General features: G+C 40.3%; 2 protein-coding genes across 3 annotated transcripts in view; one reads left to right on the top strand and one right to left on the bottom strand.

Annotated features, from left to right (window-relative positions):
* The window catches only part of GALK2 (galactokinase 2), a 48834-nt gene that overhangs the window by 24643 nt on the left and 3018 nt on the right, over positions 1-21173 (top strand). Inside the window, exons 7-9 of the mRNA XM_055716228.1 lie at positions 2138-2290; positions 7324-7534; positions 16186-16387. Of these exons, the coding sequence (XP_055572203.1) occupies positions 2138-2290; positions 7324-7534; positions 16186-16387 (566 nt within the window). The remainder of the gene's footprint in view (positions 1-2137; positions 2291-7323; positions 7535-16185; positions 16388-21173) is intronic.
* Positions 13208-21173, bottom strand: part of LOC114015106 (uncharacterized) — a 97120-nt gene continuing 89154 nt past the window's right edge. For both annotated transcript variants that reach the window (XR_003558875.2, XM_055716230.1), the window contains one exon: positions 13208-15886. The gene's annotated coding sequence lies outside the window, so the exon portion shown is untranslated. The remainder of the gene's footprint in view (positions 15887-21173) is intronic.

Below are 21173 nucleotides of genomic sequence, written 5' to 3'. Positions count from 1 at the left end.
TGCTTGTGGTGGAATTTACAGCGGAGTTTATCCGCTGTCCCAGGAGGTACACAGGACTGAAACTGTTCAAAGCTAAAACCTGTCAGAATACTTTTATTGAAATTAATGTAGCATTTCATGACAACTTTTACTTGCCTTGTAATTGTGCTATTGTATCTCTGCAGCTTTTGTTCCTTAATGCCGTATCTTGGATGAGTTTATACAGAAGAGAAGCTATTTCCTAGAATTACACCAAACATTTAATTCCATTATGAGACACACCACCTGTACCTGCTCTGCACCTTTCCTTCACACTTTATACAGTTAGTAGTGAACACATAGCTGCAGGAATGCTGAAGGAAGCAGCATATTTTCCTGACATACACACTGATGGTCGTGTAACTGGAGGCTTTTCTGATCTATAGAGGTGGTAATCAAAAAGGCAAAGAAAATGTTAAAAATACTAGGAAAGAAACTGTGAACAAACCAGAAAATATCCTTGCTTCTGTGTACTTGCAGCTGAATGCAGTTCTGGCCTCCCATCTCGAAATAAAGTAACACTGGAATGAGAAATGTACAGTAAGGACATTGAGGTTGATCAAAGTTATTTTTTTACGTGAGCATTCACTGAATAATTTAAAACTTTTCAGCTTGGAAAACAAGTATCTTTGAGGGTGGTATTTTGAAGCTCTGTAAAAGCCCTGAATGGGTAAGAGAAGGTAAATTGAGAATTCAGTGTTTTTCATAACTGAAGAACTAATAGAAACACAATGACATTTGCAAGCAGCTTGTTTAAAACAAACAAGGAAGTTTTGTTTTTTGTTTTGGTTTTGTTTTTTTTCCCCAAAAAACATTAATTGTTAAATTGAGAAATACCGTACATTGTGGAAGGCAAAAGTTTAAAAAGGGTTCAGGAAAGACCTTGGATACACTGATAGAGTGTTAGCCTATTTGTAGCTATTAAACATAGTAGTTGGATGTTGCTTCCAGTGTAAGTATAACCGCTGTAATCGTTGCTTATGGGAAGCTGGAAAAATACACCCAAAAAAAAGATTGCTTTGTATATGTCCTATTTTTATATTTCCCTTAAATACCCATTTATGGCTACTGTCAGAAACAGGAAGCTGGACCAGCTTAGTAGTACATTCTGATCTAATGTAGCAGTTCTTAAAGGGTATATTTAAATATAAGCAAGCTTGTCTGTCTTGATAGTAATTTTGTGACGTGGTCCAGAATCTCAATGGCAGGGAGTTACACACATGCTGTACATAATGTACAAGCAGATTTGTCATTGTTTATTTAGCACTCTAGCTGCTCAAGGAACTCTCTGGGGGCGAACAATGCCAAAACCAGTAAGACATCCCGGCTTGCAGAGTTGCAGTCTATTCTAAGAAGCCAAAGCAGGGTACATGATTTACAACTTATCCCAATGAAAAACCAGATGTGAATTTAATCTCTTGATTACATTACATCCTGAATTATTTAATTAATGGATGCCTAGCTTATTCCATGAAAAGGTCACAAATACTGGGAACATCTTAGGCAGCCTGTGTAAGGCATCTGTGAGGCAAGGCAGTCTCTTATGTTAGAAGGAAGGAGATAGTAACTACATTTGTATATATATAGTTTAATTCATTTCTCTGATTGTCCATATGTAACATGATCACTGTCCCCAGTCAGTGCTAAAATTTTGGTACTATTCTCTAACTCAGTGAATTAATCCTGATTTAGTGGAAAATGGGAAAACAGGGGGAGATGGGAAATGGTGAAGGGGAAGGGAATGTGAAGCCCCTTGTTTCTAGTGGCACGCACATTAGCTTCAGCCAGCCCTGGTACTTTTCGGTAGATCAAAGAAAAACTGTTGTCTTAAACAGGCAAGAAAAATAGGTTGGGTGGGGTTCTGTGAAATGCTGAAAAAACCCAAAGACTTAATGGAAACATTTTAAAATCCAGCTACAAGGGAAACGTTTGAAATGTATGTGTAACTGGGCCAATGAGGTTAAACCTCTTTTCTCGCTGTTTCATGTCAGTTTTCTTTCCTTAACTGTCCCTGGATTTTCAAGAGAAAAAACATGCAAATTTGCATTTGATTTATAGAACTAAGTGCATGGTTAGCTAGTAGTAAATTAAAACTAACCATTCATTTTTCTTTCAATAGGCCAAGTTGATAGAGTTCAGTCCTCTGAGGGCAACTGATGTTAGACTTCCAAATGGAGCAGCGTTTGTTATTGCTAACAGTTGCGTTGAAATGAATAAAGCAGCAACTTCTCATTACAATATTAGGGTAATGGAGTGTCGTCTGGCTACAAAGGTAACGTATGGCTTATGTCAAACTCTAATGAAACTTTCATCTAAATATGTGCTTTTTCCCACTTCTGACCAATCATGTCTTTAACACCTGGCTAGGTGCTACTTTAAGTAGCATTTTTCTTTCCAGAACCAGACACCTCCGTCTCTGCAGAAACAGAACTCCTGCAGTTTAATGGAAGCTCAAGGACTGTGCCCTTATATAGAAGATTATGTGATTTAGTTCTATTCAATTTATTTTGTATTATATTTCAATGGAGGAAGTAAGTCTATTTTTCAGCAAAAAATATTCTCAGTTAATAAGATAGACTGTTTCTAATTAAAGCTGAATAATGACAAATAATGGAAAGCAACCAGTGTGGTCACATGTTTATATGTATATATGGCAATTGATGTGTATTTTCTAGGATTTAGAGGACATCAAAGCTACTAGTTGGAGGCCTGGAAGTAATACTGGAAATGCTGAATAGCAGCATGTATATCAGTGTAAAGTTTAAAAACAGGCTTGAATCAAAATGTAACATTTAGGTTGTGCCACCAGTTTACAGTTTGCAATTATCTCTAAAATGTATGGAATTTGAACATGAAAAATCCAAGTTCCACTTTAATTCTGGATTTTGTAGACTGTACATGTAAGAAAATGTAGATGTAGGAATTGATTTGAGTTTGTTATGGGAATACAGTGGATTTTGCTTTGATTAGATTGAGGAGTAAGCGTGAAGATTCACTGCAATTATACCCAACATAATGTGCTGTATGAAAGAATAGAATTTGGGTCATGAAGTCTAGATGAAAGTTCTAAAAACTGCAGCATGGAACTCCTTGCCACAAAACATTTGGCCAAAATCTGAGCAATACTTTGAGCATTTGTTGGCATCATAATTCTCTGAAAAATTACCATTGTTAATGCTAAAAAAAAAAAAGAGTTGAAGAGATGAGCAGATGCTGACAAAATGTAATGTAAAATATTGCGTGGAGATATTCTTCAAGGAGGAAAGCTAAACTTCAGATGACTTTTTAAATGGGCTTTAAACTCAAGTATAAAAAACATAGCTGCATTTTGGGTGTATATATATGGTACAGTAAAATAACAGCACCTATGACCATAGTTCCAACTGTTGACACTGAAGTTAAGAAAAAGATTCTTATGCCATTAAGAAAATCAAGATAAGGACCTGCCTGTGTGTTACTTCTAGTATAACTGATAAACCTCTAATTTAGGATAGTTTATTGTCTAAGTATGTATTTTAGGAAGAGCTTCTTTTGGAAATTATTTTTGTGTAAGAAGCAGAGAGCCTGCACAGATGATCTATTCTAAAAGGCAAACTACAACAAGTCCCTCAAGTTATAAGACCTTTTGAAGTACTGATCCATATACCAGATTTTGTGAAATCAGTTTTATAAATGGGTTTAAATTATTGGTCCTATGCAGTGAACTGAAAAGTTGGTAAGGAAAGATGATTTTTTTTTTACGTTGCTGTTAGCTATGATGCAATCTCTAAAAAGACACCCTTAGCAGATGCTTGATTTTAAGGAGACTAACAACATACACCTGTCTATTTTTAAACATGTGCTACCCAGATGGAAAGTTGCACACACTATAAAAATACATTGAGCCAGGAAAAGACTGTCTTTAGGAACAGGTCACAGTGGGGTGAAGGAGGGCAGGTATGTAAGTGGAAGCAGGGAAGTCTTTTAAGTACCATTAAGCTAATGGAACTATGAAATAACATACTGGGCCTTGCAATAATGCTTTAAAAAAAATTCTCATTGGTAAGTGCCTTAGGGTAGGCTTTCCCCTCCCCCACCCCCACCTTTCTGCTTTAGGTCATTCTAGAATTTCATACTGTGCAGAAAGCTTCATGTAGGTAAAGATGCCAACACAACATATCGCTGTTGGCGTTAATATAGTACATTTTGATGTCAGCCTGTCCTACAGCAAGTGAGCTCTTGCTTGATCATCCTTACATAATTACCTTTCTCCGGTTCTGTTCTTCTCCTTTCCCTTCTGGACAGTCATTCTCTTGTGGTTATTTTTTGGTGTGGGTTTTTTTTTTTTTTTAATTTATTTTCTGTATTCTTTTGTAGCCTCTGGGTGCTTTCCTGTACCCTATTGAACAGCATGTTTAAAGATGCTTATGTCCTGCAGAACACTCGCAATTCCAAAGGAAATTAACTTGTACTTTATACTTCAGAAAATGCACACAGTAGGTGCTGCAGGATGAATACGAGCATTAGTGAATGCTGTGCTTTCCCCTGCTTCACTGTGTGTGGTTCACTTCACTGTCAGCTATAGAGTAGTGCCAAGAATGTCTGCAGCTGGAATGCCATATAGTTAATCAACCGATGTTTGTTAAATGTGGAAAGATGCTCGGACGACATTATAGAAATGTAAAGTATAAGAAAGTAATGTTGCTATATAAGGGCTATGCTTGCTCACAGTCAGACTGTCTTTTATTTATATTTGTCCCATCATTTACTAAGTATGTTTTCCTCTCAGTTACTTAGAGTTCTCACAGTGTGCCTGTGTTGAACAATAAAGGACGATAAAGCCTACAGATGCTATATCCTGGCAGTTAAGAGCCAGCTGCATGATGTCCACATCTTTAATCCATCTAGTCAGAGGTCATCAAGAAAATATCCAACTGTGGGATCAGTATTGGGATTACTTTTGTACATTAAATGGATGGGTTTTCTCCTGTTTCTGTTCTGTATCCATTAGAATTTGAGCTGCTGCAGCTAGACTGTTTTCAAAACCCATTTCTGTTTGCCCATAACATTTTTCCCAGTGCTGTTAGAAATGAAATGTTGCGATAAGTGGTATAGACCTTTCCAGCAAAGCCCAGCCTACTGGCCTGATGGGGTCAGTTTCCATGTGGAACATTTGATCTGTAAACTCCCAGCATAGTTAGCTCATCTAAAATATAGCATCTCCCTTGAAGTATAGGAATGGGAACAGGTATGACAATCCACATGACTTATTTCTGCAGGGGAATATGTATTCAAGAAGGAAGCAGAAACATTTTTGTTGCCTTAAAGGACATTATTTTTTATAATTTCTTAGTTCTGTTTAACTTCTGATAATGAAGTCTAAGGGATGCTGAACATTAGGATTAAAGTGCGAGGAAGAAAACTGAGCAACTTGAAGCAGATCCAAGAATGTGTCACAAACATGCATGAGCATAAGAGACACTGAGTATTGAAGTAAAACAGATGAAGCAATAACTGTTATTCTAGCTTATCAATAAATAAGCTAAAATACAATTACATAAAGGCAGTGGAGTTCTCAGTACTCGGTGCCTCTGAAAAGCTGTCCAGAAGTGACTTAATCAGTCTTACAAGAAAATTTTCTCACCCTGATTTCTGCATTAACCACTAGACAGTGCTGCTTCTTTCTCTACCGCTGAACGTACAAAACTGTGTTTTAGATGGCGACAGAGTCACATGATTAGGATTTTGGTTGGATTTTGTTTGGTCTGCTCTACTGAGCCTCACATAGATCTTAGGAAGTCACTAGATGGCACCAAAAGTAGTTAATTTTTAGATACTGTAATAAAGCCAAACTGGAAGAGCCCCTGCAAAAGCACCGTTGGAGGAGAGCAGGAGGGTGAGAATCTATAGCACATAGTTGAGCAGTAGATCTTCTGCTTAAACTTTGTGCTGTAACTTTGCAGAAAGCAAAGCAAATACTATTCAGTCATGTATGTAAATCCCAGGAAGTTAAATGGTTTTGCTGAATTGAGACATAAATTATTTCAAACCAATCTCACTCAAAACCAGTGTTTACTGAAAAGAATAACAAAACACACTGGGTGAAATCTTCGCCCTGTTGATGAGAGGTTTTAACACTGTTTTGAATACGAAAAGGATTTCATTCCCTGGTCTTGTTGCAGTGGTTTAAATTCTCTGCAAACATACAGCCTGATCTGGCATACTTGGAAGCTTTAATCTCAATTTAAATGGTGCAGAACTGGAGGTATGTAATATGCTTATGACTACAGTAAAATGACATTGGCATGTACCTGCTAATCTATGTCTTACTCTCTAGTAATCTGTTGAAATTAAAGGTAGTAAGGTCAGTGAGATCCCACAACAACCACTTAATATATTTCTATAATTCATAACATTAAAAATATTATACCTTATGGGGAAATCTGCTTTACTCAGCCACTTTCATTAGGCACATGAGAGCATCAACGCATGTAGCAACCTTCCAGAGAAAAGCCTCTTTGACATACTTCTTTTTAGGATTCTGCTGTATTGAAGTAACTACTGTCAATTGCCAAAACATCACGAAGATACCCAAAGCATGACATCATTGTCTGGAGTGGGAAGAACATGTAGACTAAAACTAATTAGCATCATAGCAGTCATGTAGGAACGGAGCAGATTCTGACAAGCACATCCTAACCTTCCTGTGAGGCTCAAGATTTCCTTTAAATTGGATGTTAACAAAACATACTTGAAATTTACTTTAAGCCCTAGAGATTGAGAAAGGTTACAGTTAATTCTCCCGCACAAATCTTATGTCCACTTTGATATTTTTAAGGCTATTATGAGAGGGGGTTTTAATGACAACCTGAAATGTTCATCAGAAAACTCCAGGAGCATATTGGAAAGGTCAAACTCAGTTTTAAATGTTAGAGCAAATTCTAACAGTACAGAAACAGACTTCTTAGGGACTTTTAGTGTTACAATACCATAGCGTTTATATAAGCAATTGTCTGAATGTGATTGGAAAAGGTTAATACGTGCTTGAAGTAACAACATACATGGAAAAGGATAAGTCACAGATGTGATACAGAAATAATGGCAGTTGGGCTTTTACAGGCTATATCTGATTTGAAGGAAGAATATCATCATTCACAGATCTTCTATAAATAAATGATTATCTGCTGTTTACTGATAGAAAGTCACTTTTGATGGTTCCCAATTAAGAAGTGAAAAGAGCAAAGTGGATCTTAAAGTTGCTTATGGACAACTAAATAGTTTTAAAGAGGAGCACACAATATTTTCTCTTTTATTTTTGAATTTTAGCTTCTCTCAAAGTCAAAAGGTTTGGACTGGAAAAAAATGTTGAGACTCCATGATGTGCAAACCAAGCTAGGAGTTAGCCTAGAGGAAATGCTGACCATTGTGGAGGAGGTATTACATCCTGAGCCTTACAGCACAGAGGAAATTTGTAAATGCCTGGGAATTAGCCTGGAGGAGCTCCGCTCTCATATCGTTAGTCAAAACACGCAAGATGGTAAGCATATATGAAATGGTGGGTTGTAGCGTACAGTGTCTGTATTGTATAAATAGTTTATGTATTAATAAGTAGTGCAAATGGAAGTCTTGCCAGAGTACTTCCCCAGAATCTTGGGTGGCAAGTGACTGTGTTGATACCTCAGTTTTCATTCTGCCTTTTAACTTAGGATGAGCAAAACTTCGATTTTGATTGAACTGTTTCTAAAATGGTAGAAGTAGCAGATCACTTACTATTTCAAATTAGCCTGTTTGAGAGTCTTCTCTAAATGATGCAGGTTTTATTTTAGGGAAAAGTCTATACTAGATTTCCTTTTTAGGCACTAGCTCTAACAAAGCCAAACCTTTTGGGCTGTTAAGCATCATTGAAATGAATCCTGTTTGCTCTCCCTTAACTGGTGTTAAAGACCAGCGTAGACAGGCTTACGTTTCTGTTTTTGAATTGGTAAATACATAACCACTTCATAAAACATGCACTGGGCAGCAAGTCGTCTCGGGTTCTCCTGAGAAAGAAGCTTCTGTCACTATCAATTTACTTCTTTCTTTTAGGAAAATGTTGATGGAGGTGAACAGTTTACTGTTTAAAGTATTTCTCATATATTATTGCTTATGATTATACCATGCAGTCACAAGCATTGGCCCACGTGGAATGGATCCTGGATGCATATAGCAGGGTTGCTAATAATATTGGATAATAGAGCATTTATGAAATAATTAATTTGCATTTGTAACAGGTTTCCTACTGAGATCAGAATCTTTAAGAACTTAATCCTTACTTCCTTGTTTCCATTCTGTAGCCTTAACATCTCTACTGTTTGTAGCTGAACTATATCCTTGCCAGTCCTTCCCAAGACTGCTTTCAGTGACATATATAAATCAGTAACATATCTGCGTATACTCATGCTTATATTTCCATAATCTGTATATTTGGAGTTACTGTAAACCTCATATATTGACCAAGGACAAGGTCCTGAATCTATAACCCGCTTTGTACCCCAGTGCTATCAGAGAGTATGAAACGATCTTATTGTCCAATCATACTGCCAGAGGGTACCAGGATGGAATATGGTATCTTAATCCAGATTTTTATCTCCATAGAAAGAGTTATGATAACTCTGCGGTGTGTACATGAGGAATATACTGAACCATGTACCTGCACTCTGCAACATTTTCATGGGAAACTACAAGGCTGTAAACCTTTTACGCTGTCACCTTACTCTTCCCTTCATGATGCAATACAAGACTATTAATTTACAGATGTTTATACTCCTTATACCTTATAAAAGAAAATTCTACAGTTGCATAGAATTGAATTGTTTACAGAGGTTATTTCAATTTTTTTCAAAAACCAAAGTCTGGATAAAACGTTTAAACATAAAACCTATAGAAGAAACTCAAAGGAAATTTTATACTGTGGCTCTGAATAGTGTTTGCAGATGTTTGCTGAACAGAATCTCTTAAACTTGCATGACCATGATTTCATTTGATAAGGCCAATTAAAATGGGTTATGCTGAAAGCCTCTTTGCATGTACAATATAAAATTAAATAACAGATTTCTGTAAAACTATATGCAAAGAAGAAACAAGACAGACACAGAAAGAAGGAATCTAAATCCACTGTTTGTTTTTGTTACACACTAAACAAATTACATTTTATGTTGGCATTGGAAAACCAGAGTCTGTTTGACAAAAATATTTTTCTTATTTCCCCTCTGCTTCCCCACTATATTTTAATGACAACCCCTGGCTTCACGCAAGAGAAGACATATCAACGAATAAGTAATCTCTGCAGAGAATTTCAGGATGTTGTTGAACTTCTTTGTTCAACATGAAGAAAGAACCGTAACATTTAGGGTGTCTTTCCTCCTTTGTATGCATTTTATCCACTTTTCTGATAAATTATTACAATATTAAGGGTAAATTATTTGAATGAGAATTACCATTTAGATCATTTACTGGACTCTTGAGTTTTCTCTGTGGCTGAACTTTTTGTATCATTCAAAGCCCAGTAACAGTTAAAAATAATGTTTTCTACTGGCATTGTATCTCATATTTAAGGATCTGAAAGTGGTATGTAAATACTATTTTAGCCTTAAGTCTAGCTTCCCCTCCTGTACTCCTCCAGTGATGGTACTGTATACTTACGTAAAGTTTTGTGAGTGTGTAAGGCTGACCAGATACAAACTTCCCAAAGAAAAATGGTACAGACAGGCTTTAGGCAAGTCCCAGGCCAGGTCTAGAAGCACACAGCAACTCTGCATCCGTTTTTATAGACAGGTACTCCAGGATTGCCGCAGCTCCCCACTGCACAGCCCACTTATTCCCCAGCTTTGGAGAAGTACAGATGGAGCACAAAGCTTCTCTAAACTTCTTGCAGTTGTTCCTTGGCCAACTGAAAATCCTGAGTTTAAATATCTCTTGCAAATGTTTACATATGGATTGCACTTGTGGCTTCTGAACATCTCTAGAAAAATAGTATTTATTACTTTCTAAGGTGCACTGTGCCATAATTTTGGCTTGGACTTGAATGCTTCACAGAACATTTAGTGTGTGGTGATTGTGGGACATTAAGTATTTATAAGCTTCACCACAAAAGGATATTCTTCTGTAAAACAGTGTATTCCTTTAACCATGAAATGATTTTTTCCTTCCTAAATGAGGTATTTTTAAACCCATTTTTCCTTTTCATGTATAAAATTGTAATCTAATTTTGACATTTAAACCTGGGAATGAAGTCACCATGGGAGGAGCAGGCATCCATTTGCTGCGTGGATTTGGCTGCCTAACTGCCCTCCTATGTGGCCCCTGGAAAGAGAATTCTAAATTCGTGCTGTAGCTAAAGTGAGTGGTGCTTGAGGAGCCCTTTCATTCCCACTGCCAAGTAATTTGTCTTAATGGTGATCTCAGTGCAAGAACAGTTTCAACTTTATTCGCACAGACGGGCGTACATGAAGGTGGACTCTCAGCTGTCCTGTCGGGCTGCTCTGGGATATGGAAAGCTCTGTCGTGTGCATTAGTAGAGTGCCCTTGTCTTAGGTGAACAGAAGTTACCTCCAAACCGGTAGACCTAAGAGCACTTCCCAGCTTGAGGGTCCAGGTGCCTACTCCGGCATCAGCCTGATCCATGTCACGGAGAAACTTGGGAACGTACCATCCCCTTCCACAAAAACATGGTTTACTTGGGATATGCGGCCACTCCAGGCAAGTCTCATACAGCTGCCTCGAGGATGCAGGCCCCCGGGGTGTACCGCAGGTCGGGCACAGGCACTGAACGGTCTAGGTTAGCTGCAAAAGCCTTGTTAAAACTAGTGTTCCTCTGGAGGAAAAATCACTTTAAACCAGTAGGTATCAGGGTCTTGAAGCAGGTGTCTGCTAAATGGGTCACTGAATCCAGCAATGACTCGTCCCCTGGTTTATTTTCAGAAAGCCAGATTGCAAACAGTTACTTGAGCAGTCCCAGTAGAGTAACTGTTCCCCACTTCGAGTAGGGGGTTCACAATCTGGCTCAAATTAAAGCCATCTGGCAGCATTTTCTTATATACATTCTGAGCCAGAAACCTTCACCCTCATCATGTTCAATCAGCAGGATGCCTAACAGAGAAGGGTACTATTCCACATGAGTAATGGTGGTAGAAACTGTCCCCTACATGATTTCGCATTGGTGAGTTTTTCCTGTTGTAAATTTCTAACAGTCCCATCAGCCATGTGTAGCTCATTAATCTACAGTGAAACATATCTTAAGAAGCTGCCAAAGCAACTAGAAAAAAATATATAGCCTGAAGAAGTTGGTCTTTAGCTAAAGGTCAGATAGAATTGTACAGGAAGCCTCTAAAGAAAGGAATCTTCTGAAGCTGAAGTTATAACAAGTAATACGAGTTGCTGAAAAGCCACAATGTCTAATTATAAAGAAAAAAACATCTCTGTAAATGGAGTGGACAGGTTTGCACAACTTTTGTAAAGCTAAAATTAAAAATATGACCATACAGTTGAAAACCCACAGTAAACTTTTCTGTTATATTTAATTAACCCACAGTTATTTGGGACTAATTGCCCAGGATTTTTTGTTTTTAAGAGATGTTATATGGATTTTGGACAAACTTCCCTTAACATTAAATGTCAGCTACATCTTAACAGCTTAGAGGGTTCGTGCTGCAGTGTGAGAGCTATTAGCATACTGGAAAATGTCACCGTTTCTTTCAAGGGTGTGTGGTGGTTTGTGATTTGAATCTACGTGTTCAGGGATGACATTACAGAAATCCTCTGCAGAGGAGCAAAGCTAGGGTGCAGAGCCTCCAGAAACGGTCAGCAAGAGTTGCTGACATCCTCTGAAAAATAGATAAAGGACTGGCAATACAAAGCCATTAAGAGTGAAGGGGATTCCTGGTAGAAGATTTGCTGTGTCCTCTCTGAAACTTCAGGAACACGGTTAGTGAGGCTGTGACCTGGAAGGTGGATCACCTGCTCCAACAGCAGGCAGGATACAGGTGAAATGGAGAGACAAAATGTCACTAAGGGCAAACCTGGGTATAGGTTACCTTGTCCTCCTTGAAGTTCCTTTGGTGTCATTTTCACTTTTCAAGTTTACTTTAATTTCTTCTGACCTGTATCTGTTTCAATTCAGAAAAAGTATCACTCACCCTCACTTGAGTCCACAAGAAATTTTTTCGGTGTGTAGCTGATACCACACAAAACAAATCTTCATCTCCGTGCTGTCTTCTCAGAAAGAGGCAGAAGAGACCCTGAGCTTCTGAGTGTGTCGGCGCGCCTAGGTGTGAAATCAGTCCGTTCCTGCATAGCAGTGAGCGACGCAGGGCAGGGCAGAAAGGAAACACGTAGTGATATTCAAAGAACAGTTTTTGAGAGCATGATTCTGGTCAGAGACCGTATCCTCAGCAGACACAAATGGCGCTACAGCATTTTAATCAAGCAGAGCGCTTGAACCGGAGAGTGCACAGATCCCTTATGGCAGAAACACTCCTTGGACGCGCCCTAGACAGTTAGTCCGGTGTCAGCCTGGCAGCCAGCTAGGTCCATTGCAGCAGAGGTTCTAGGTTCCTCTCTAGTCACCAGAGAAACGGGTACCACAGGGCACTCCAGGGCTCAGGTAGGATAACCTGTTGCCTAACCTGCCCTTTTTGCTGACCAAAGATGGAGCTGAGGGTACCTGTACCCCTAATTTGGAAATAAAATTAAGCGGGAGACACCAGAAACCTTTATGATTACTGCATTAAGTATATCTACATTTTTAGTCAGATAAAGTACCTAATTTCCATAGACTATAATAGATTTAAGGATCCACCTGCTTTTAAGAATTACTTTTTTAAGAATTACTTCCCTAAACTCTGCTTTTTTCCTCCCCTTTGAGCACCGCAGAGGGTGAGCCCATATAACCCAGTCTTGTGCAACACCAGAAGGTTTGCTCTGAGGGCTTCAGTTTTTCCTCTCATTCCAGCCCTAGCTCAGATACAAACTAATCAGTTGTGCGCACTTTGGTTTTGTTTATTTTAACCATGGCAGAGTATGGCTTAGGAAATCAGTCCTTTTTCATGGTAAAAAATGCGGCTGCACCAAAGCATGCAAGTTCTGATCAGTCTCTGCATTCCTCTAAAATCAGAGTCTCCAGAGCTCTTTGGCATGTCCTATGAATTCGGATTTTATTTCTGTGGAGCTAATATACAGGCTGTTAATGTAGCAAGGAGATTCCAACATAGGCGCAATACTTGGAATCTTCATGTGTGCTCTGCTCTCTTTTATTCTATAGAGATGGTTAGTTGGACTGCTCCTCCAAACAGAAAAGATACGAGGGTTTCTCTATTACTGGAGGCGTTTGGTGTTGAAAGCTAAAAATATGTGAATTATTTCTTTATTTTAGAATAGGACTTACAGAGTACAGACATGTTTGCTGTCCTGAAGATAATTTTACCTGAACAGCACAATGCCAGAGAAGAAAAGCAAACTGTAAATTTTTTTTGTTGTTTTTTTAAAACACAACTGTAGTTTTCTGAAATAAGATGCTTTGCACAACCCACCAATAGCTAATGTAATCATACCGGCCTTTAACCGATACCGATTTAGTAAATGTCCACAAACGAGTCTGAAAAATAACGTACAGCCACTCTTTCTCACTGGAGCACTGCTTGAAAGGATTGCTTTCGCATCAAGGGAAAGCCAGCGTCAAGGTAGCAAATTCTCCCCTGCACGGAGCGGCCCTCCGGGGAGCCAAGGCCGTCAAGGACACAGCTCAGGTCTTTTGGCTGGCAGCCAGCAGCTGGAGCGCCCATCCTGGTCGCCAGTTCGTAACACGACGAGTGCAACACGACCCCAGAGATTTTTAAGGTAATCTGGCCAGTAGAGCATTGCTCTACCAAAGGGTGGTCTCCGAATCAATCACAGCCTTTGGCAAGCCTGTTGCCTGACAATTGAAACCAGACATGTTTTCAGTTCATTCTTTGGGTTACTACTGTTCAATGGTGATTTACAAGAGAGTGTGAGCTATGGCAATCTCTCACGCAACTTTAGATATTCCCTAAACGAATGCACATTTAGAAATCTCCTTGCTCTAAAACAATGGCTTATAAGAAAAGACTATTTAAAGAGAAACCATCCTTAAAAATAGGCCGAGCTGCCTTTCTTCAACATTCGAAAGTACTGAGGCAGCGCTCTGCAAAACAGCGCAAGTAACTCCAGCAGCAACCAAATCCAGTGGGGTAAAACACACCTTTAAATGGGAAACCGAAATACGCTTTTCCTGTGTGATACTCTCAAGATGACATCTGGGGGGGGTGGGGGGGTGGCACTCGATTTTCTCATGTCTGTCCTTGTTTGAAATGCATCCAGAAGGCTTGTTCAAAAGACAGCAACGCGGGGTTTCTCAGTAGCAGGCTGTATTGAATTACAAAATAAATATCACCAGAAGCAGTATCACCAGTAGCAGAACACTGCTGCGTTCAGTGTTTCTCTATCACTTTAGACTACTTGTATCTCTCTCAGCACTATATTTTCAGCATTTACAGTTGCGATTTACACTTACTCTGGAGAAGGAGAAAGGGATTGTGCAGGTGCTGAAGAAGTTTTAGCCTGTAGGGGTTGCAAATCTGGAGTATACATGCAAGAGACTTCACTGGACGCAATTTTATTTCCAGTCTTTCAAGGAATATTTCTGCATAACCTTGCAAATCTAGATTGCGGAAATCATCAGCAGTGGCTCCAGAACTTGGCTGTTGGCACAGAACAGCCACGTAGGGACTCCCATGTGTCTGGGCCAGATAACAAGTTCTGGTTTGGATACAGGGCTCGTCTCTCTTCTTTTATCTTTATTTGAGTGTTTCTTCAGCCATTTTAGAAAGCAAGAGAAACCAGAAGCTGAAATGAGGAGAGTTAAATGTACAAAATTTCTCCTTTAAAGGAAAATTTACATGTAGAAATAAAATGAGGGATGTTTGGAGGTGCTTTAACAAGAGTGTGCTGTGAAATAGGGAAACGTACTGCGGTAGGTACCCCCCAGAGAATAAAGTCCACTTATCTAATATTTAGTGCCCAAACAGCTCAAGTAAACAAATTTATTCATAAATTAAATTATGTCACACATGCTTCTGGTAAACAATAGCTCTCCAATAGCAGCCATGGTATTAAAGCAAATAGAACTATGCGGGGAGAGAAAAACAATCAACTGCAACCGTTTATGTCTCACTGTTCAGGCTTGGTGGAGGTCTCTACCCCACCGCCGCACGCGTTTGGGCGTGCGCACCCCCCACACCCCCTTCCCAGAGGAACTGCTTTTTCATGGCACTGTAGAAAAACCGTGGCCAAGATCCTGGCCCTAGCCTTTGATCCCAGTAGGTCAATACCATGCCGTACCTGTCGGGGCTTGACATCTCCTCACACCCACACAGGCAGCGCTGACACTGGCTGGTAGCACCCACTAAAAATAAACCCCGAAAACCGAACGGAAAGCACCTGCGCTCTCCACTGTACCTTTAATTAGCATTATTTACAGTCAGGGTGGGCACCGCGTCACTGTGAAAATATTTGAGAGGGCTTCCTTACCTATGCACTGGGAAATACGGGTAATCACGTTTTCGTTCATCTCAGTTCAAACAAAGTCATTGGTGGTTTTTTGTGCTTCGATGGTGGGGTTTTTCAAGAAAAGGTCTGTCCACAGCGTTACACAATTGATGCAGATTTGGCCCGGAGCAGCCACACAAGGCCCTGGGCCAGCACGTGCTGCCAGTGGCTGCTGTGGGTACGTTTCAGTGTTCTCGTGACTCAGATTTGCTGGTGTTTGAAACCCTGAAAGCTTTAGATTAACGCCCTAATGCACGGTGCAGCTAACACTTGAACTTGTAGCTTGGCTCTGCAAAGTAAAAGGAGAGGCTGGGTTTGCTCTTGACACAGCAAATAGCTAGAGCATGTGCATGAAGTTATCAACATGAAAAAATGTGTACGTTGTACGGTGATGAACTCTAAATACTATTTTATTAGGGCTTTTAAAGAAGACGTAGGTGAGCTTTTGCAGAGCACTTTTAGCCTAGAGAGTTCCAATATAAAAGATGAATTACCAAAAAAATACATCATTTACTCTGGTTTTGTGTGTTCCTTTTGTAGTCAATATTAATGGATGACTGTAGTACTTAATACTTTCATTTTGTTTAGTTTCCACCTTTAAGCTATACCAGCGTGCGAAGCACGTGTACAGTGAAGCCGCCAGAGTGCTGGAATTTCAGAAGATCTGCGGCGAAGCACCTGCCAATGCAATCCAGCTGCTGGGAGAATTAATGAACCAGAGCTATATCAGCTGCAGGGAAATGTACGAATGCAGCTGTCCTGAGCTGGATCGGCTGGTAGACATCTGCCTGTAAGTTTTGACCACAAGGAAGAGTAATCGCCTGTTGAGAATATTGTTTGAATTGATGAGAAAATATGACATCGCTGGCTATTGCAATTTTAAAATGAAAGTATTCTTGTCTCTTATTACAAAATTAATCTCCTGCAGGGACATTACATGGTCAATTGTTTCCCTACTGGCATCTGTGTAATACTTTCAGATGAAAGCTGCAGTTTATGGCTTTATTACAGACTTTGCTTTTGGACTGACTCATCGTCACAAGTGTTACGTTAGACTGTTGGCTATTCTTTTTTTAAGTCGTAGAAGAAGTCATAACTGGTTTTCTTAAAACAACATCTTAGTGGCTCTATTTGAACTCCCTTTCTTTTTGTGTATTTCTTAACCATTTCAGAACTGCTGCCATGGGAATTCCGGGGCATAACCAAGCTGTTCTACATTCTTAGGTGCCTTGAAATCATAAATGATATATTGTGAAGGGCTATTGCAATTTTTTTTTTAGTTTTAAAAATATGTTTTCCAGGGTATCAGATAGGTTGGGCAGCATTTCAGTGTTTAAAAGATGAGTGTGTTACTTGTTACAAAGGCTCACACTCTGCTTCTCCCCTCCGCATTGTGTGTCTGAGCTTTCCCCACATTACAGTCTCCATCTGTGCCCCAGCCTCATTCTTTTAGCGGGGTTCCTTAACTCGGGTTGGCCGCTATCAAACAAGCCCTCTCAACTTGAAAACACATTCCCTGAGAGTGTCATTTTTGTCCCCTCTCTTCTCCCTCTGTTCCTCCCCAGTTTCATGTCCTTTAGCCAGAATAAACAGAGTTGGAGGAACAGCATGAAGCGAGCTGGAAATCACAGGTTGTTGTGTGTAGCAGGCTGTTACAGTCATAACTGCTGCAGCGGACGATGAGATCTGGTGTAACCAGGTGTTAATCCAGAAAATAAAAACAAATACTTAGCACTCGCATTCTACAAAGTATTTCATCCTTACCACAGGACCAGCATGAAAGGATGTACATTTTTCTGTTCCTCTTATTTTCCATTTTTATAGTACATTTAATCATGGGACAGACATACTAAATTTTATCTAAATTCATTGCCTATAGAGGGAATTAATGGAATCATAGAATCATTTAGGTTGGAAAAGACCTTTGAGATCATCAAGTCAATCCATAAACGCAGCACTGCCAAGCCCACCACTAAACCATGTCCCCAAGCACCTACATGTTTTTTCAACACCCCCAGGCACGGTGACTCCACCTCACCCCTGGGCAGCCTGTGCCAGTGCCTGACCACCCTTCCAGCGAAGACATTTTTCCTAATCTCCAATCTAAGCCTCCCCTGGTGCGACTTGAGGCCATTTCTTCTTGTCCTACTGCTTATTATCTGGGAGAAGAGACCGACCCCTGCCTGCCTACAGCTGTGGGGAGCTGTGGGGTCCCCCCTGAGCCCCCTCCTCTCCAGGCTGACCCCCCCCAGGTCCCTCAGCTGCTCCCCATGGGACTTGTGCCCCAGCCCCGCTGCCCATCTCTGGACACGCTCCAGCCTCTCAACATCCCCAGTTGTAGCGTGGCGCCCAAATCCAGAGTATTTGAGGTCTGGCCGCAGCAGTGCCGAGTGCAGTACAGTGCCACATTCAGTGGTTGGGGATCATTTTAACAGTGGTTTGGGGGAATAAAGAGCCGCCCACCTGAGCTTCTGCACCGCTACTCCATCCCCGCCTGTGCCCCAGCCCCCTTCTCCCAGCTGCTTCCTTCATTCACTTCATCACAGCTCTTGGTAACACCACCTTTGTACTTCTCATCTGTTATGGTTCGTACTTCTCCTTGGAGAAGGGTGTGCTTGGTCTGGGAAGCTCTGCCCCGAGCCCAAGCGTTACTGCCCCCCTTCCAGAGAGGAGATACAGGGTGCTGTAGGTATTTGCAGGCCTGAGGTCAAGAAACATCATTTGACTGTCTTCTACAAGTAAATATCCCATCCTCTGTCTATATTTTGCGATCTTAATGAAGACAGAAGCTGTTTCAATTTGAAGCTAAAAACACCAAATACCACCTAAAAAGGAAAGTTACAAAAATATTTCTTCTGCAACTGGCTTTTTTTTGTTTTTAACTAAGAAATTAGTCTGGCTTATAATGAAAATAAGAATTTTACAAATGTGCAATTTGCCATGTTTGTAAAATTGCAATAAGAAAAAGAATTTGTACGTCTATACTCACATGGATTTTGTACGTTGTAATACCCATTTACCACGTTTGTAAATTGACGCAGTATGATACAAATTATTATTTAGGTCAGTCTGATTTCTTTTGCAGACAAGATGGAGTGGCCTCTGAGCCAGAAGACTAAACTTAAAAACTGAACAGAAGAGTTTTGGACATTCACAGATCACTCTGCAGATGGGATACACGTGCTGTTTTGTGATAAAACACAGAGAAGCCCTGACAGCCATTGGACAGCCTGACAGTAATTTAGCAATACGATTTTTGTTTCAGGAGTGAGTCCAGTACGTAACTCTCAGGCTGTGTTCAGTTTATCGTATCACGTAGTGATCACGTAATAGAATAAGCTGTGACAGTCACTCGGTGGGGCAGTTCCACCGTGGTTATCCCAGCTGCTCAAGGGGGACTGCTGGGCGGTGTGTGAGAAGGGAGAGCTGTCTCCAGAGTCTGCTGAAGGCAGAAACTGCTCAGCCGAGTTATCAAAAACCTTGGGCTGCAGAGTCTTGATCCAGTTCAAGGTGCCAGCACCGACTGTTCTGCGACACCGCTGGCAGAGGAAGAGCCTTCACACTTCACACCCGCGTTATTTTTAGGTGCAGCAACTAGTCGGTGTCGCTGCCTCAGTCAGTAGCATCTGATGACTGAACTTTGCCAAAGTGACCGGCCATTCTGGGTGCCTTCACTAAGGGTGTCCAGCTTGAATCATACTGACAGGGCCTGCTCTCAGAAATGCTGGGGAAAACGATCCTGTTTCAATTAGGGGAAAACAAGTAGGTGTAATAAACCGACAAGATCTGCACTACGGCGTGGAGTTACCTGTGCTGGGTATTTAAACAAACTAGCCCGGATGCTAGCAGTAGCCTACTGCAGCGTGAAGCTCAGCACGGGGAGGGAAATTCTGTTTCTCATTTATGCTGAGCTACGTGCTTTCATGGGTAGGCGGCAGCCGCTCTGAGCTGGCCCGGGTGTCGTGACACCGACTTGCAGGCAGTAGCAGAGACACGGCCACAGAACCCAAAGGAAAGGAGTATGCGGTTAGGATTTTACTAAATTAAATTAAAATTAATCCGGGCATTTTGGTTCCAGGGACCAAAATATAAATAGTGAAGGAAAAAAAGTGACGCGTGTGCCCATTACAGCAGATCTCTAACTTACCAGCAGAAGAGCCCACAGCTAGTATGAGCATTGCTAAGCACTGCAATGCAGTGTAATTCCTGTAAAACGATTTCTAATTGGTATATTAACGTTACTTAATTGAGGGGGTGGTGTGTTAATTACATTCATTGCACAGAATCAAGTAAATTCTTTGTTCATTATTCTTCACAGTCCTGTCCCATCAAGAGTATTTCCTAAGAAATGCATCTTTCTTCTTGAGAAGTTTGATAATCCTTCAATTTTTCTCTGACTCTGTGATTAGATTTCTAAAAGCATGTAGCTATTCTAGGTGACTGCAGCTTAAGCCAGCAGCATCTAATTTTTGGGATCGATTGGATAAAAGTCTTAGCTTTTCTCAGGTTGTACATTAAAAAACTAAGGGACATAACATCACTCATCTCTCTAGGAAAGCTTGGCTGATGCGATTATAGAAATGGCTAGGAACTACACAAATCACATTCTTTACTTAAGATGATATACAGCTGCCCTGTAACTTTAAAAAGCCTTTCCAAAAATACATTCCACAGAATTGCCCGAGTCTACTGCTGCTCTCTCCTTACAAGGTTTAAACTGTGAAGAATAATCTGCATATCCAGATGTTTTCTGTTTTCCCTAGATCTTTATGTTTTACTGTACAACCTCTGCCAAGAAAGAAAGGGATCCATACTTGCTGTGGTTTGTAGTGCTGAAAACTGTAACCACTAGTTGGTCAGTTGTTTTTCTTCTTTTTGCAAACACAGGAGACTTGTACTTTCTCTAACCTATCTCATGTTGGTAGTAGCTGTTTTACCTGTTAGTCTTTTCAAGTAAGTAACAGAAGATTTACTAAACAATTAAGGAATAAAAAATTGGTTCTGAACTCCTGAATTCATTAGGTACTTTTGAAAATCTCTCAGCATTCTTGAGTGTTGCAAATAACTTGCTTTCATTCTCTTATTCTCCATCTTTTGGGGGTATAAATCCCGACAATTTGTGTTACCAGCCGTGCCCCTTCTAGCTGAAGACAGCCGAATCCTCTCTGAGCGCTTTAAAAAAACCCACAGTTTTTACATTACATCGCGGTGCGTTATGGTAGCCAGGTCAGCCTGCGTTTTATCAAGACTCTTACCACTGGTGATTTTCTTAAAGCTGCAAAGCTTGTAGTCGTGGCGCAATCTGAAAATCCAACAAAACAAACAAAAAACCACCCTACAAAAAGAAGTTTGCAGCTCTTTCAGAACCAGAGGGGCTTGAAGATGCCATTCAATAGTGCACTAAGCTACAAAAACAGAGTAAGAACCCTCCGCACACCATTTGGACATCTACATCGCATTGTGTTAACCCTGTGCTAAGTAGCTGATTCATAGTTTTGAGTGCTTGGAATTAACAATGTTGCTCTGATTGTCTCACCTCTTAGAGCACAATTATCTTTAAAGTGAGGTTCTGTGAT

The sequence above is a fragment of the Falco cherrug genome, chromosome 7 (assembly GCF_023634085.1).
Source record: "Falco cherrug isolate bFalChe1 chromosome 7, bFalChe1.pri, whole genome shotgun sequence".
NCBI classification, from domain to species: Eukaryota; Metazoa; Chordata; class Aves; order Falconiformes; family Falconidae; genus Falco; species Falco cherrug.
The sequence above is the reverse complement of the archived record's forward strand: the minus strand, read 5'-3'. Positions and strand labels throughout refer to the sequence as shown.